The 17,318-nt window shown below is 44.4% G+C and overlaps 1 protein-coding gene across 1 annotated transcript in view; it reads right to left on the bottom strand.

Annotated features, from left to right (window-relative positions):
* Window positions 1-14,258, bottom strand: part of PHF21B (PHD finger protein 21B) — a 559,570-nt gene extending 545,312 nt beyond the window's left edge. Inside the window, exon 1 of the mRNA XM_030215094.1 lies at window positions 13,995-14,258. Coding sequence (XP_030070954.1) covers window positions 13,995-14,177 — 183 coding nt within the window. The 5' untranslated portion in view covers window positions 14,178-14,258. The remainder of the gene's footprint in view (window positions 1-13,994) is intronic.
* Window positions 14,259-17,318: the final 3,060 nt, after the last annotated feature.

The following is a 17,318-nucleotide window of genomic DNA, read 5'->3' as shown; positions in this document are numbered from 1 at the left end:
CCAGCAACCAATCAGAAAATGATTGTCTTTTAGAACAGAATTTGGGCCTTGCTACTATCCTTTTTGAAGTTCTTTAGCTGTTAAGTTTCTACCTCTAGAAAAATGTTTGTTTAAAATTATGGGAAAAGTGTCTACCTCTAGGAGAAAATTTCAGTTTAAAATTAAGGAAAAGGGTTGTACACAATGGAAACTAGTTAATAATGTTTACTTTTTTCTCTCTTTGTTTCCTCCTAAGATTAAACTAGGTCCTTCTGTGCCTTTTAGAGGCTATCTGTTAATACTTAGGTTAAAAGTTCAAAACTAGGGAGAAAAGAGTATGGAGATTAGTTGATAAAGTTTGCTTTTTATATTTTTATTCTGCCTATCACTAACCTACAGTTCCTCCTTTAAATCCCAATCTTAAGTTCCCAAAGCACAAAGCAAAATAATGTTTGCTTACCAGAGAAATATCATCTTTTCTCAGAACTTCTTATGTTACTGTTCTAATACCAAGTCTAGGGCTGGTGTAACTGATGGCATGCAATTGTTTGGCGCCGATACTGGGGTATGCTAACATAGTAACATAGTAGATGACGGCAGAAAAAGACCTGCACGGTCCACCCAGTCTGCCCAACAAGATAAACTCACGTGTCATTTTTTGTGTATACCTTACCTTGATTTGTACCTGTCTTTTTCAGGGCACAGACCGTATAAGTCTGCCCAGCACGATCCCCACCTCCCAACCACCCGCCGCGCCTCCCATCACCGGCTGTGGCACAGACCGTATAAGTCTGCCCAGCACTATCCCCACCTCCCAACCACCAGCCCTGCCTCCCACCGCTGGCTAAACTTCTGGGGATCCCTTCCTACTGAAGAAGATTCCCACGCATGTTTGAATTCCGTTACAGTTTTCCTCTCCACCACCTCCTGCGGGAGGGCATTCCAAGCATCCACCACTCTCCTCCGTGAAAAAATACTTCCTGACATTTTTCTTGAGTCTGCCCCCCTTCAATCTCATTTCATGTCCTCTCGTTCTACCGCCTTCCATCTCCGGAAAAGGTTCGTTTGCGGATTCATACCTTTCAAATATTTGAACATCTGTATCATATCACCCCTGTTTCTCCTTTCCTCCAGGGTATACATGTTCAGGTCAACAAGTCTCTCCTCATACGTCTTGTAACGCAAATTCCATACCATTCTCGTAGCTTTTCTTTGCACCGCTTCCATTTTTTTAACATCCTTCACAAGATACGTCCTCCAAAACTGAACACAATACTCCAGGTGGCGCCTCACCAACGTCTTATACAGGGGTATTAAAACCTCTTTTCTTCTGCTGGTCACACCTCTCTCTATACAGCCTAGCAATCTTCTAGCTACGGCCACCGCCTTGTCACACTGTTTCATTGCCTTCAGGTCCTCAGATACTATCACCGCAAGATCCCTCTCCCCGTCCGTACCTATCAGACTCTCACCGCCTAACGCATACGTCTCTCATGGATTTCTACTCCCTAAGTGCATCACTTTGCATTTCTTCGCATTGAATTTAAATTGCCAAACGTTAGACCATTCTTCTAGCTTCCGCAGATCTATTTTCATGTTTTCCACTCCCTCCGGGGTGTCCACTCTGTTGCAAATCTTGGTGTCATCCGCAAAAAGGCAAACTTTACCTTCTAACCCTTCAGCAATATCACTCACAAATTTATTGAATAGAATCGGCCCCAGCACCGATCCCTGAGGCACTCCACTACTCACCTTTCTCTCCTCCGAGCGAACTCCATTTACCACCACCCTCTGGCGTCTGCCCGTCAACCAGTTCCTAATCCAGTTCACCACTTCTGGTCCTATCTTCAGCCCTTCTAGTTTATTCAATAGCCTCCTGTGGGGAACCGTGTCAAAAGCTTTGTTGAAATCTAAGTAGATTACGTCCATAGCACGTCCTTGATTTAATTCTCCGGTCACCCAGTCAAAGAATTCAATGAGATTCGTTTGGCACGATTTCCCTTTGGTAAAACCATGTTGTCTCGGATCTTGCAACTTATTTGTTTCCAGGAAATTCACTATCCTTTCCTTCAGCATGGCTTCCATTACTTTTCCAATAATCGAAGTGAGGCTTACCGGCCTGTAGTTTCCAGCTTCTTCCCTATCACCACTTTTGTGAAGAGGGACCACCTCCGCCGTTCTCCAATCCCACGGAACCTGTCCCGTCTCCAAGGATTTATTAAACAAATCTTTAAGAGGACCCGCCAGAACCTCTCTGAGCTCCCTCAATATCCTGGGGTGGATCCCATTTGGTCCCACTGCTTTGTCCACCTTTAGATTTTTAAGTTGTTCATACACTCTCTCTTCCGTGAACAGTGCTATATCCATTCCATTCTCACATGTACTTTTGCCAGTCTATCGCAGTCCTGCTCCAGGATTTTCTTCTGTGAAAACAGAACAAAAGTATCTATTTAGCAAATTAGCTTTTTCTTCATCATTATCTATATATCGGTTCTCAGGATCTTTCAGTCTCACAATTCCCTTTTAGTCTTCCTCCTTTCACTAATATACCTGAAGAAAGTTTTGTCACCCCTCCTTACATTTCTAGCCATTTGTTCTTCCGCTCGCACTTTCTCCAGACGTATCTCTCTCTTGGCTTCTTTCAGTTTCATCCGGTATTCCTCCCCTTGTTCCTCTTCTTGAGTTTTTCTGTATTTCAGGAACGCCAACTCTTTAGCCTTTATTTTCTCAGCCACTTGTTTGGAGAACCATATCGGTTTTCTTTTTCTCTTGCTTTTATTTACTCTCTTTACATAAATGTTTGTGGCCCTATTTATAGCTTCTTTCAGCTTGGACCACTGTCCTTCCACTTCTCGTTCATCCTCCCATCCCATCAGCTCCTTCCTTAGGTATTCCCCCATTTTACTAAAGTCAGCATGCTTGAAATCCAGGACTTTGATTTTTGAGTGGAATGTGTTTGCTGTAAAACCTATCTCTAGGACTGTCTATGGACTATATCTGTCTACCTATCTCTAGGACTATCTCTAGGACTATTCTACACAGCTGTTTGGGACAAGGGGAAGACAAGGTTAAGAAATGCACCAGAACTGTGCAGAAACCACAGCTGTAGGGTAGGGAAAGCCAGCACAATTCTTATCTGTTTGAGTTTCCTTCAGGCAGCAGATAAGCAAAGAGCTGCAGGCTGGCTCAGGAGCTCCACAGAAAACAGAAATCACCACACCTAAGTGTTTAAAATGTCTGCTGAAAACCAGGTGGTTAGGGGAGGGGAACAGCTCAGCACACAAGTAAAAGAAAGAGATTTATAATACTTCCTGGCAGTTTTGAAATCTGAAAATCTAGTTTTCAAATTTACAGATATCAATAAACCAGTTAGAAACACAAAAGATATCATAAACCAGTTAGAAACACAGCAATGAGATCACAACAGTTAGATCACAGTATTTGCAAAGCAGATTAAAAAAGATGTTTTTTTTTTTTTAAATCTTTTAGGAAAGATATATTTGCAGTTACAAGGACAGACTAGGATAGAGAAGGAATAGAAGGGAAAGCCAGCACAATTCTTATCTGTTTGAGTTTCCTTCAGGCAACAGATAAGCAAAGAGCTGCAGGCTGCTCAGGAGCTCCACAGACAGTGTTGCCAGGTGGAAAATTTTTTTCCCACCCAATCCAGCACAAAAACCGCCCAAAACCCGCCCAAACTCAAACCCCGCCCCTGACACCCCCACCCCTGCGTCATCACCCCCGCCCCCGCAGTCATCAACCCCGCCCCCGCCGTCATCGGCCCCGCCTCCCCCGTCATCGGCCCCGCCTCCTACGTCACTAACCCCGCCCAAAACGTCACTAACCCGCCCAAAAACGTCACTAACCCCGCCCCCCGCGGCCGAAAAAGCCGCCCAAAAAACCGCCCTGAAGCCCAAAAAGCAGCCCAAAAAACCGCAACCCGCCGCGGGCAAAAATTTCCTGCGGCGGGTCGCGGAAAACCGCCCAATTGGGCGGTAAAACCGCCCACCTGGCAACACTGTCCACAGAAAACAGAAATCACCACATCTAAGTGTTTAAAATGTCTGCTGAAAACCAGATGGTTGGGGGAGGGGAACAGCTCAGCACACAAGTAAAAGAAAGAGATTTCTAATACTTCCTGGCAGGTTTTGAAATCTGAAATCTAGTTTTCAATACAGATATCAATAAACCAGATTTATCTGGGTGCACAGATGTTATAGAATAGGCTCTTACTACATGGTATCAGAGCACTTAAATTGAGGTGCCCTGCCCACTATAGAATTGCCCCCAAAGTGCATTTTAATTGTGTTTAGGATAAAGTAATTTGAATTCTTTATTTTAAGCTGTTTATGTAAAATGCTATGAGCCACTCTCAGTCAGTTCATAAACAGTAGTGGAAATGGGTCCCCAACAATTGGTTTAATGGCAGTTTGTCTAATGGAAAATTGGTCTAAAATACACAATAGTGATAAGTCAGTTGTCTAAAACACAATGGTCTAATTGTACAATTGGTCTAATTGCTTAATTGGTGTAAACAAAAGAGGAGACAGATACTGATGCAAAAATCAGTGTAATTGTGAAAGAAAAAATACAGCAAGATACAGAAATTAAAGATTAGCACACCACAAAACCCTATGAAAGAAGTTAATTTTATAAACTTACATATATAAGTGATGAAAGTGTGACCCTCCTGAAAAATGTCCCTACTGTAGGACAGCGGGAGGGAGGATTTTCAGGGAGGTCACTAAGGCAACAAGGGGTGGGACTGCCAGCCTGGTGGGTGGATTTGGGAATGGCCCAGCCCTATGGGCAGGGCCAGGAGTTAATAAAAGAATGGCTTTGAGGAGAACAGGGTCTTTGGTTGCCCACCCTCGCTGAGACCTAAACACAGAGGGGGAAGTCCTGGACACTAAAGGGAGGACTTCTCCAATATCCAATGGAAGAAGCCCCTGAAACAGGGCAGACGGTGCCTGTGGGGAGCTTCCAACTTGGCAACGTAAAGGAGTGTCCGGTGGAAAAGACATCCTGGGTAGGAGAAGTGGAAGCGAGGGAGCCTCACTTCTGGCAGGGACATTCAATGAGTGTTCGGAGGTGAATCCTGAACCAGGATGGGACAGGAATAAAAGAGAATTGTGCTGTTAATCTACAATGACTGTTTGCATTTCTTTTGTTGATTGGAGGAGATTATGCCTGAAGCTGATCTGGAGCTAACTTTTGCCCTGACTGTACATATGTTGGAAAATAGTTAGTGTTATTGTTGAGTAAGCCAGTTAAAGTTTAACTCAATGAATGCTGGTTGTTTTTGAATGAGAATGGATTTGAGGGTGCCTAGAGAAAGATTATCCTTTGGCCTACTGGGATATAACCCATCCCCAGCCTGCGCCCAGCTTGACTGAAGTACAATCTGTTTTATGACCCCTTGTCCCAGGTACTTGGCCTGGGGAGATTAGCCGGCAGCCCTGACTGAGGGGAAAGCCAGGGGTTATAAAAATTTAATTTGAGAAAATTAAAAACCATGAAAGCTTGTCACTGTTCTACAAGTGCAAATTATGGGCAATTCAACATAGAAAATCCAGAATATTGTAGGAGACTCTCTGTGCAAAAATGGACATAATACGATCTTCATGCTTCTTTCATCATTTTTCTGTTTCTTTCGTTTCTTATCTCGTATTATGCATTCTATCTAACCTTCAAACATCTTTCTTCTCTTTCTGCACTTCAGCGATCAATTATAAACTCTAACATGTGCTCTTTCCGACCAACAATTCCAGTCTTTTATACCATGATTCCACTATGTTCTGTGTTCTTTGTATACCCAGGTCAACATGAGCATTGACCGACCACACAGATGAGTGGTATAGAATGGTTAAAAGTGAATCGATTATTTACTCTCAAAAAGTACAAAGACTAGGGGACACTCAACGAAGTTACATGGTAAAACTTTTAAAACAAATAGGAGGAATTATTTTTTCACTCAAGAATAGTTAAGCTCTGGGCTTGTCCTTAATATTTGCTGCAGCTTATTACATGGCTACATCAGCTTAGTGTGTAGTAACAGCAAGTTCTCCAAACTTCTGCAGTTGATGCTGGCCATTAATGATTATTGTGACTGCTGACCCATTACAGTCTCTATCTTTGCATCTCCAGTAGTAAGCAGTTTATCCTGTTATCTTTCTAACACGCTTATGTCATAAGAAAATAACATAAGTGTTATCAAACTGGGACAGACCGAAGGTCCAACAAGCCCAGTATCCTGTTTCCAACAGTACCCAATCCAAATCACAAGTATCTGGCAATATCCCAGAACAGTAAAACAAATTTTATGCCGCTTATCCTAAAATAAGCAGTGGACTTTCCCAAGTCCATCTTAATAGTGGAGTGGAGTGGAGGAGTAGCCTATTGGTTAGTGCAGCAGGCCTTGATCCTGGTAACCTGGGTTCAATTCCCACTGCAGCTCCTTATGATCTTGGGCAAGTCACTTAACCCTCCATTGTCCCAAGTACAAAATACTTAGATTGTGAGCCCCCTAGGGACAGAGAAAGTACCTGTATATAATGTCCACAGCACTGCATATGTCTAGTAGCACTATAGAAATGATTAGTAGTAGTAATAGTGGCTATTGGACTTTCTTTTAGGAAATTAACCAATCCTTTTTTAAACCCTGCTAAGCTGGGTGATGACTCCTAATATAGAACCTATAGTTTGGGTTCCTCTTTCCCACATGCATCACTTTGCACTTGCTCACATTAAATGTCACCAGCTATTTGGATACCCACTCTCCCAGTCTTGTAAGGTCCTCTTCCATTTTTTCACAATCCTCTTGCGATTCAACAATTTTAAATAACTTTGTGTCATCAGTAAATTTAATTACCTCACCAGTTATTCCCATCTCTAAATCATTTATAAATATGTTAAAAAGCAGCAGTCCCAGCACACACCCCTGGGGAACCCCACTATCTACCCTTCCACACTGAGAATACTGACTACTTAACCCTACACTTCTATCTTTTAATCAGTTTTTAATCCACAAAGCAAAGATACTTACCTGTAGCAGGTATTCTCCGAGGACAGCAGGCTGATTGTTCTCACATGTGGGTCGACGTCTGCGTCGGCCCAGGAATCGGCATTTTTGCAAGCAAATAAAACAAAGTTTTCCAGAGTCTTCTAGGGTGTGTGCATCATGCACCCTGCATGCACGGACTGATTTCCCGCCCATCGCATGAGCACGTCTCGTCAGTTAAATCAAAAAGCATATAAGAAATAAATAACAACTTCAAAGGGAAGTGGGCAGGACTGTGAGAACAATTAGCCTGCTGTCCTCGGAGAATACCTGCTACAGGTATCTTCGCTTTCTCCAAGGACAAGCAGGCTGTTTGTTCTCACATGTGGGGAATCCCTAGCAACCATCCCTAGCAACCAGACTCACTCAAAACAATGGAACATTTGCTTTTCTCTTGTTGTAATCTTCAGTTGTACTGGAGGTCGGTTTGTGGGGCACCACCCAGAAATATTTACAATCCAAGATGCTCTATCTTTTAAAATACTAATCCTCAAGGCTTTGACTCCTGACTTGTCCAATTCCTCCTAAATATGCCAAACTGTTTAACTTAATGATTTCTCTTGCTCTTCATCTGATTGCATTACATTGGAAGAATAATCAGCTTGTATCATATCACGAATGGTGGAATCTGCTGTGTTCTTATAGGTGATATGAGGAAATGGCTGCCATAAGATTTGGTTGCATCACCTCTTTCCAAAGATCATGGTCACTGCTAGACAACTATGTATCTTGTGAAGGGAATTAGCTCTCTAAAGTATGTTGCAAAATACTGTTCTGTTTGGTTTTTATCAGCTCACTGACCTGTATGGTTTTTGGGGTTTTTTTTTGTTTTTTTTCTCATTGTTCCATATTATATGCATTTATATGTTTTTATAATTATTGTGTTGCTTTAAAATCAATAAATAAGTTAAAAACAATGAACATTGATTAATGGGCCTCGCAACGGCGAGGACATAACATAGATTGACCTGAAACCATAAACAACTAACTGAGAGTGCAGCCTGGAACAGAACAAAAATGGGTCTAGGGGGGTGGAGTTGGATTCTAAACCCCAAACAGATTCTGCAGCACTGACTGCCCAAACCGACTGTCACGGCGAGTATCCTGCTGAAGGCAGTAGTGAGAGTGAATGTGTGGACTGATGACCATGTTGCAGCCTTGCAATCTCTTCAATAGAGGCTGACTTTAAGTGGGCCACTGACGCAGCCATGGCTCTAACATTATCAGCCGTGACATGGCACTCTAGAGTCAGCCCAGCTTGGGTTTAAGTGAAGGAAATGCAATCTGCTAGCCAATTGAAGATTGTGCGTTTTCCGATGGCGACCTCCCTCCTGTTGGAATAGAAAGAAAGAAACAAACTGGGAGGACTGTTTGATAGGCTTTGTCTGCTCCACGTAAAAGGCCAATGCTCTCTTGTAGTCCAAGGTATGCAAACTACTTTCGCCAGGGCGGGTATGAGGGACAGGGAAAGAATGTTTTCAAGACAATTTGACTGGTTCTGATAGAACTCCAACACCACCTTCGGCAGGAACTTAGGGTGTGTGAGGAGGGACTACTCTGTTGTGATGAAACTTGATATAAAGGTGCATGCACTACCAAGGCCTCAAGCTCACACTGACCCTACAAGCTGAAGTAAACAGCCCCCAAGAAAATGACCTTCCAGGTCAAGTACTTCAGATGGCAGGAATTCAGTGGCTCAAAGGAGGTTTCATCAGTTGGGTGAGAACTACCTGAGATCCCATGACACTGGTGGAGGTTTGACAGGGGACTTTGACAAAAGCAAACCTCTCATGAAGCGAACAACTAAAGGCTGTCCAGAGATAGGCTTACCCTCTACACAGCGATGATAGGCAGTAATCGTACTAAGATGAACCCTTACTGAGTTGGTTTTGAGGCCAGACTCTAAGTGTAGAAGGTATTCAAGCAGCGTCTATGTTGGACAAGAGCAAGGATCTAGGGCCTTGCTGTCACACCAGACGGCAAACCTCCTCCATTTGAAAGAGTAACACCTCTTCGTGGAATCTTTTCTGGAAGCAAGCAAGACTAGGGAGACACCCTCTGAAAGACCCAAGGAGGTGAATTCTAAGCTCTCAACATTCAGGCCGTGAGATCCAGAGACTTGTGGTTGGGATGTAGAAGCGACTCCTTGTTCTGGGTGATGAGGGTTAGAAAACATTCCAATCTCCACGGTTCCTCGGAGGACAACTCCAGAAGAAGAGGGAACCAAATCTGACGCGGCCAGAAGGGTGCAATCAAGATCATGGTTCCGCAGTCTTGCTTGAGTTTCAGCAAAGTCTTCCCCACTAGAGGTATGGGAGGATACGCATACAGAAGGCCTGTCCCCCAATGCAGGAGAAAGGCATCTGATGCTAGTCTGTCGTGGGCCTGAAGCCTGGAGCAGAACTGAGGGACCTTGTGATTGATCTGAGTGGTAAAAAGATCCACTGAGGGTGTGCCCCATGCTCAGAAGATCTTGCGGACTATGTCCATGTTCAGTGACCACTCATGAGGTTGCATAATCCTGCTCAAACTGTTGGCCAGACTGTTGTTTACGCCTACCAGATAAGTGGCTTGGAGAAACATGCCGTGACGGCGAGCCCAAAGCCACATCTGGACGGCTTCCTGACACAGAGGGCGAGATCCGGTGCCCCCCTGCTTGTTGGTGTAAAACATGGCAACCTGATTGTCTGTCTGAATTAAGATTACTTGGTTGGACAGCTGATCTCTGAAAGCCTTGAGACCATTCCAGATCGCTCTTAATTCCAGGAGGTTGATCTGCAGACCTTTTTCCTGAAAGGACCAGGCTCCCTGAGTGTGGAGCCCATCTACATGAGCTCCCCACCCCAGGAGAGATGCATCCGTCGTCAGCACTTTTCATGCCTGAGGAACTTGGAATGGTTGCTCCATGGTCAAATTGGATTGAATCCTCCACCACTGAAGAGAATTACGACAGTCAGTGGACAGTTGGATTACATTCTCTAGATCCCCCGCAGCTTGAAACCACTGGGAAACTAGGGTCCATTGAGCTGATCTCATATGTAGACGTGTCATGGGCGTTACATGAACTGTGGAGGCCATGTGCCCCAGAAGTCTCAACATCTGCCGAGCCGTGACCTGCTGAGACGCTCGAACCATGGACACCAGGGACAGAAGGTTGTGCGCCCTTGCCTCGGGGACATAAGCTCGAGCTGTCTGAATGTTCAGCAGAGCTCCAATGAATTCCAATTTTTGGACTGGGGTGAGATGGGACTTGGGATAATTTATGATGAACCCCAGTAGCTCTAGCACCTGAATAGTCATTCGTATGGACTCCAAAGCACCTTCTTTCGAGGTGCTCTTCACCAGCCAATTGTCAAGATAAGGAAACACATGCACTTCCAGTCTGCATAGCAACGGTGCGACTACGGCTAGGCATTTTGTAAACACTCTGGGCGCAGACGCCAGGCCAAAAGGCAGTACACAGTACTGAAAATGCTGTGTTCCCAGCCAAAATTGAAAGATACTTCCTGGTGAGCTGGAGTATCGAGATGTGTGCGTAAGCATCCTTTAAGTCCAAAGAGCAAAGCCAATCGTTTTCCTGAATCATGGGAAGAAGGGTGCCTAGGGAAACCATCCTGAATTTTTCTTGGACAAGAAATTTGTTCAGGGCCCTTAGGTCTAGGATGGGACACATCCCCCTGTTTTCTTTTGCACAAGGAAGTACCTGGAATGCCAGCCCTTCTTCCCCTGGTGGAATGGGTTCGACCACTTGGGCCTGTAGAAGGGCGGAGAGTTCCTCTGCAAGTACCTATTTGTGCTGGGAGCTGTAGGACTGAACTCCCAGAGAGCAATTTGGAGGCTTGGATTCCAGATTGAGGGTGTATCCTAACCAGACAATGTGAAGAACCCACCGGTAAGAGGTTATAAGAGGCCACCTTGGGTGAAAAAACATTAACCTCCCCCCAACCGGTAAGTCGTCTGGCACGGACACGTTTACTAAGGCTATGCTGAACTGGAGCCAGTCAAAAGCCGTCTCTTGCTTTTGCTGGGGAGCCGCAGTGGTCTTAGGCACATGCTGTTGACGAGAACGAGCGCGCTGGGACTGAGCCTGGGCAGGCTGCCAAGAAGCAGGAGTGTATCTATGTCTAGCATAGGAATAGGGAGCACTCCTCTTCCCTCCAAAAAACCTCCTAGATCAGAAGGTAGTAGCAGAAGACACCCGGCAGGAGAGAGAGAATCCATAGCATCATTGTGCTTCTTGATCTGGTCAACTAGATCCTCTACTTTCTCACCAAAAAGGTTATCCCCCAGCAAGGAACATCCGCCATCCGCTGCTGGACCAAATGATCGAAGGTCAGAGACACGCAGCTATGAGAGTCTGCGCATCACTATACCTTGAGCAGTGATCCTGGATGCTACATCAAAAGTGTCATATGTACCCCTGGCCAGGAATTTTTGACACGCCTTCTGCTGCCTGACCACCTGGCGAAAAGGCTCAGTCTGCTCCGGAGGGAGTTCATCAACCAAGCTGGACAGTTGCCTCACTGAGTTCCGCAAGTGGACGCTCATGAAGAACTGGTATGTCTGGATCTTGGCAGCGGCCTGATACGTCTTCCTCCCAAAAGAGTCCAAGGTTCTAGATTCTCTGCCTGGGGGCGCCAAGGCATAGTCCCTAGTGCTCGGCTCTTTTGAGGGTGGAGGCCACCACCATGGAAGTAGCTGAGACTTCATCAGTCCAGGTTCACTGTGGATCCGATATTGGGATTCAGCTTTTTTTGGGATCACGGGATTAGACAGAGGGAACGACCAGTTTCGCATAAGGAAACATTATGCAAAGGAGCTGTTGCAGCCTGTCTAGCTGGAGAAGGATAATCCAGGACATTGAGCATCTCAGCCCTGGGCTCATTCTAAACCTCCATAGGGAAGGGAATAGCCGCAGCCATTTCCTTGACAAAAGAGGTAAAGGATAGACTCTCCAGTGGAGAAAGTCTCCTTTCTGGTGGAGGGGAAGGTTCAGAGGGAATCCTATAGGACTCGTCAGAAGAAAAGTACCTGGGATCTTCCTCTTCCTCCCACGAATGCTCATCTTCATTATTGGACAAGGCATCCCCCACAGCAGTCCGAAACTGAGCCTGCCTCGACGCAGGGGAACGATGTCCTCGATGGCGGTGCTGAGAAGTCGACGCTTGCCTCCACCTGCCTATGTTGTTTATTTACAATGCCTGTTAGGCCCATAAAATTGCATAAAATCTTCCTTTCAGCTTTGAGCAGAGAGATGCGGGGAAGAAATTAAGACTGTGAGGATGATGAGGGGATAGGGATGGAGAATGCAGGGATGGTGAGAGGACTGAGTTACAAAGCCCTCTGTTTACTAAGCTGTACTAGAGGCTGCTGTGTGGCATTGCCAACATAGCCCATTCAAAGTAAATGGGCTGTGTCGGCATAAGCGCACCAAAAGCCGCTTGCGCAGCTTAGTAAACAGTCTGCTTGACGGTGGGGATGGAGTGGGGAACGGGAAAAAAATTGGGCTACGGGGAGGGAATGGGGATAAAGTTTTGTCCCTATGTCACTCTCTAATATACAGTAAAGACTTTTTCAGAACTTTGAATTCCATATTAGTGGCATCAGATAATGAGGCTAATTTTTGAAACAGAAAAACATCCAAAAAGTGGCACAAGTGGCATATATGGAAAGTTTTTTTTCTACAACGTCCAAATCACTAGGCAGAGCACCAGGAACAAGGCCTGACTGTGGCAGGACCCAGGGACAGAGCTTGGCTGGAGCAGGGACAGAGCTTGGCAGAAGAAGGGACCCAGGGACAGGGTTTGGCTGGAGCAGGAGCCAGAAACAGGGTTTCGCTGGAGCAGGAACCAGGAACAGGGCCTGGCTGCAGTAGGACCAGGGTTTTCAAGAACAAGGTTCTCAGGAACAAGACGTTTTTCTATGCAGTTCGTCTGAAGTGCATCCAAATCACAAGGGGGCATGTCAAAGGCATGTTGGAGGTGGGATCTTGACATTCCTAACACTTGGATATTTTTCTGCCATAATGCAACAGAGCAAAAATGTCCATAAAACCTAGACTTTTGGGTTAGACCTGTTTTAATAACAACTATGTAACAAAAAGGTACCCCAAATGACCAATTGAGGGATTAAGGCATGACCCCTCTTACTCCCCCAGTGGTCACTGGACCCCCTCACACTTTAAGGGCTCACCATATAATATAAAGGGGAATGGTGAGATGTGTACCTGGGACCTTTCATGCGAAGTCCACTGCAGTGCTAGGGTGCCCCACTGCTCTGCTGGGATGTCTGTGTGGCCAGTCTACTAAGAATGCTGGCTCCTCCTACATCATAATGGCTTGATTTTATGCGTTTTTCACGTGGATTTTTTTTTGTGAAAATGGTCCAAAAAGATAGATGCATTGAGCACAACAATGTTTAGCAAACATTTTTCGGGGAAAAAAAGACATCTTTCAGGTTTGAAAATGGTTATGTTCACTACTGGATTTTCGGACATTTTTGGCAAAACGTCGAAAATGCCCCTCAATGTCACCCATTGGTGGAGTTGATCATATCCAGTTGTCAATAGAGAATCTGTTTCATTCAATCATGAAGGAATGGGGAAAACTGATTGTGTCTTGATTAAAATCTGCTGTCATATTGTTTTCAGTTGAAAATGCACATAGAGAAAAGCTCTCCTCAACATTTTATGACTACTACAAAAACCTTTACTGAATTCATACCTAAGCTTATCAATATCTTGATTTTAACCTGCTTCCAACTTCCTCCCAAATATCCCTAAGTGCCTTAAGTTTCATTATTATTTACTTTTGGGCTTATGAATAAACAAAAATTACAGTAAGTGCACTCTGCCCCTCACCCCCACCCCGATTCCTGCCAACCACAGATGAGGCAAGGTAGAAACCTCATCCATTCCTATCCCCTCCTGCCCTGGCTACATGAATTTCTCTCTTACCTGTGAGTGTGAGATTTCTGGGATTCTTCTCCCTGACAAGTTTAAAGTGTTCCCCATCAGTCTGCCACTGGTCTGCAGGTTTATTGGAGATGTCTGTTGGGGCTCCAAGCTGGCTGAAGTTGCTGGTTTCTGGTTGCCATTGATGTGCGCTGTCACCATGGTGACAGGAGACTTGGACTGCATGATAGAAATGGCAAGACTCTGACTGCTGGGTGCTTTGATTAGAGGGATGGGCTTGGCGCTTCCCACAGGACAGGTACGGACTGCAAGTTTCTGCCACAGAAAGAAAAAGCAAAAAAATTACTGAAGGATGCAAGGACACTAACCCCTGGATTCAGTATAGGTCACCCAAATTTGGGCATGCATATCTGGCCATGGATCCCAGATCAGCACATACCCTAATAGTCAATTAGGCACTAATAATCAATTATTGGAATTAAGAAGCCCTTGATTGGCAGAAATTAGGAGTTACGCACAGATCTGCCCTATTCCACATTTTATAACATGCGTGCCTAAATTTCAAAGGCGTGATATTATAGAATACAAGCTCACGGGGGAACAGGAAGATACCCTCTATGAAATGCAATGAAGATCACAGAAAATTTGCGGGAGACATGACTCACAGGCAGGAAGAATTCAAGTTGAAACTCTTTATTAGGCACTAAAGCTGAAGACCCAACACGGGCCAGTGTTTTCAGCGGGGAAAACTGCCTTCATCAGGGGACACAATACTTGAAAGGAATTCAACTGTGTATGAAACCTATAGTTGGATATTTATCTTTCAAAATTGCCACACAGCCAAAGCTGTATGAGTACTACCAAAAAAACTGCATTTGAAAATGCCTAATAAAGAGTTTCAACTTGAATTCTCCCTGCCTGAGAGTCAGTTAGGTGGCAGTGAGATATGCAGCGTTTGGTAGGCGCAAATGCTCGTGTACAAAGTGCAATATGCATGCTAAACTAGTATTCTATAAAGGGTGTTTGGCATAGAGTGCCCTTTACAGAATACTATCTTAGTGTGGATCTGTCCGGCAACTAACTTTGGACCATTTATTGAATCCAACCCTAAATACCTCAGTCCATATATCAATAAGGTACTTATCAGGGCATTGTTCCATTAAGGAAGTGGACCCCCTGCAAATTGTCATTTCTAGTTGTAGCAGCAGAAACCAATGCCACTGTCAGGTCCTCAGAGATGGTATTGCATAGGAGGGAGGCAGGTTCAACTGGGAACAGCAGTGATGTCATTTTTATACAGCCTAATCTGGGCCAGTATCTAAAAATAACGCCAGAGCATTATGGGAAACCCAGGTGGGTACCACTTAGTTATCACAATGTTTGTGGGCAGGGACAAAGAATTAAATGAAGTCAGATGTCATTGGCATATGACATCAAAAGGTAATTTAATGCCAACCATATTGAATATTGTGGCTATTGTATCATTAATACCACATGACTGAAGCTATCTTGGTGGCACAGGACATAAATAATTTTATCATTTCTAAACAACAGAGAATGCATAAAAGGCAGCAGATGTATTAGAAATGATCACACCTTAGCAGTTTAAAAGCCTTTTAATATCCTCTCAAAAGATATATCATTTCTCACCAATGAAGCAGTAGTTCCCAAACCTGTTCTGGAGGACCTCGAAAAGGATAAAACTGAAAAAAGGAGGGCAAACCTCTATGCACAGAGTCACACACCAAAAAGAGTAGAGATGGAATGGACCAATGGTGCTCCCACAAACAAAGGACAAAAGGACACCAGAGGGCAAACACAAATATATAAATAAATTTATTGAACAAATAAAACAGGACAAACAATGTCTAATTATAAAATTTCACCATGAGGCAAACATGTGAATGCAAAATAGTCTATGCAACTGGACTCATATGAATGCAAAACAGTCTTTACATTTGGACTTGACATGGAGCTGTGTTTTGGCAAAGACCACCTGCTTCAGGAGTCACAAATTAGTGTCAACAAACTCATCTGTGGGGCAATTTATTTATATATTCATGTTTGCCCTTCTGGTGTCCTCTCAACCTTCATTTGTGGGAGCACCATTGCTCCACTTCTACTCTTTCTGGAGGACCCCGAGTCAGTCAGATTTTCAGGATATACACAATGAATATGCATAACAGAAATCTGCATGCAGTGGAGGCAGTGCATGCAGATCTATCTCATGAATATTCATTGTAAATATCCTGAAAACCTGGGGGTGCCCTAGGACAGGTTTTGGAACTACTGATTACAATAAGACTTTATGTTAGGATATTCAGCAGCCCAAACAATTTAGGTAGGACTGCTGAATGTGTGGTCCTAATCTTAAACAGATACTTATCCTTTTAAAGTTAGCATTTCTAGTTGCACTGAAAACCTAAAATCTGGATAGCAGCTAAATATCACAACTCAATGGATACATTTTAGACAACCCTTGAGTTATTTGTTCAAAATGTATCCAATCTGTGACCCCTAACATTTTTTTTAAATATTAATGCAGTCATTAAGAGCAACACCTTGGTGAAGTAGGAAGTACTCCTGTAGCCAGGACCTGCCCACCAGGGCATGTACTATCCTCTCGCACCGAGGATATGTCTCCAAGTGCTGCCTGGGACAGAAAGGTTAGGACAGCTGTTGTAGTTGGTGATTCGATCATTAGGCAGTATAGATAACTGGGTGGCTGGTGGACGTGAGGATCGTCTGGTGACTTGCCTGCCTGGTGCAAAAGTGGCGGACCTGACGTGTCACCTAGATAGGATTTTATATAGTGCTGGGGAGGAGCCAGCTGTCTTGGTACATGTGGGTACCAATGACATAGGAAAATGTAGGAGAGAGGTTCTGGAAGCCAAATTTAGGCTCTTAGGTAGAAAGCTCAAATCCAGATCCTCTAGGGTAGCATTTTCTGAAATGCTACCTGTTCCACACGCAGGGCCCAAGAGACAGGCAGAGCTCCGGAGTCTCAATGCGTGGATGAGAAGATGGTGCAGGGAGGGGTTTTAGATTTGTTAGGAACTGGGCAACATCCTGGGGAAGGGGGAGCCTATTCCGAAAGGATGGGCTCCACCTTAACCAGGGTGGGACCAGGCTGCTGGTGCCAGCATTTAAAAAGGAGATAGAGCAGCTTTTAAACTAGAAACGGGGGGAAGGCCGACAGTGGCTCAAAAGTGCATGGTTCGGGATAAGGTATCCTTCAAAGATATCACCAAAACAGGGAAGATAGGGTATCCTGATAGTGAGGTTGCAAAAGAGAACATAGTAGATCAGGTGTCCTTAAATAAAAATAAAAATCAGACAAAAGATTGCAAATTAATACTGTCAAGT

Source organism: Microcaecilia unicolor, chromosome 9 (assembly GCF_901765095.1).
Source record: "Microcaecilia unicolor chromosome 9, aMicUni1.1, whole genome shotgun sequence".
NCBI lineage: Eukaryota > Metazoa > Chordata > Amphibia > Gymnophiona > Siphonopidae > Microcaecilia > Microcaecilia unicolor.
This window is presented reverse-complemented; position numbering and strand designations above follow the sequence as displayed.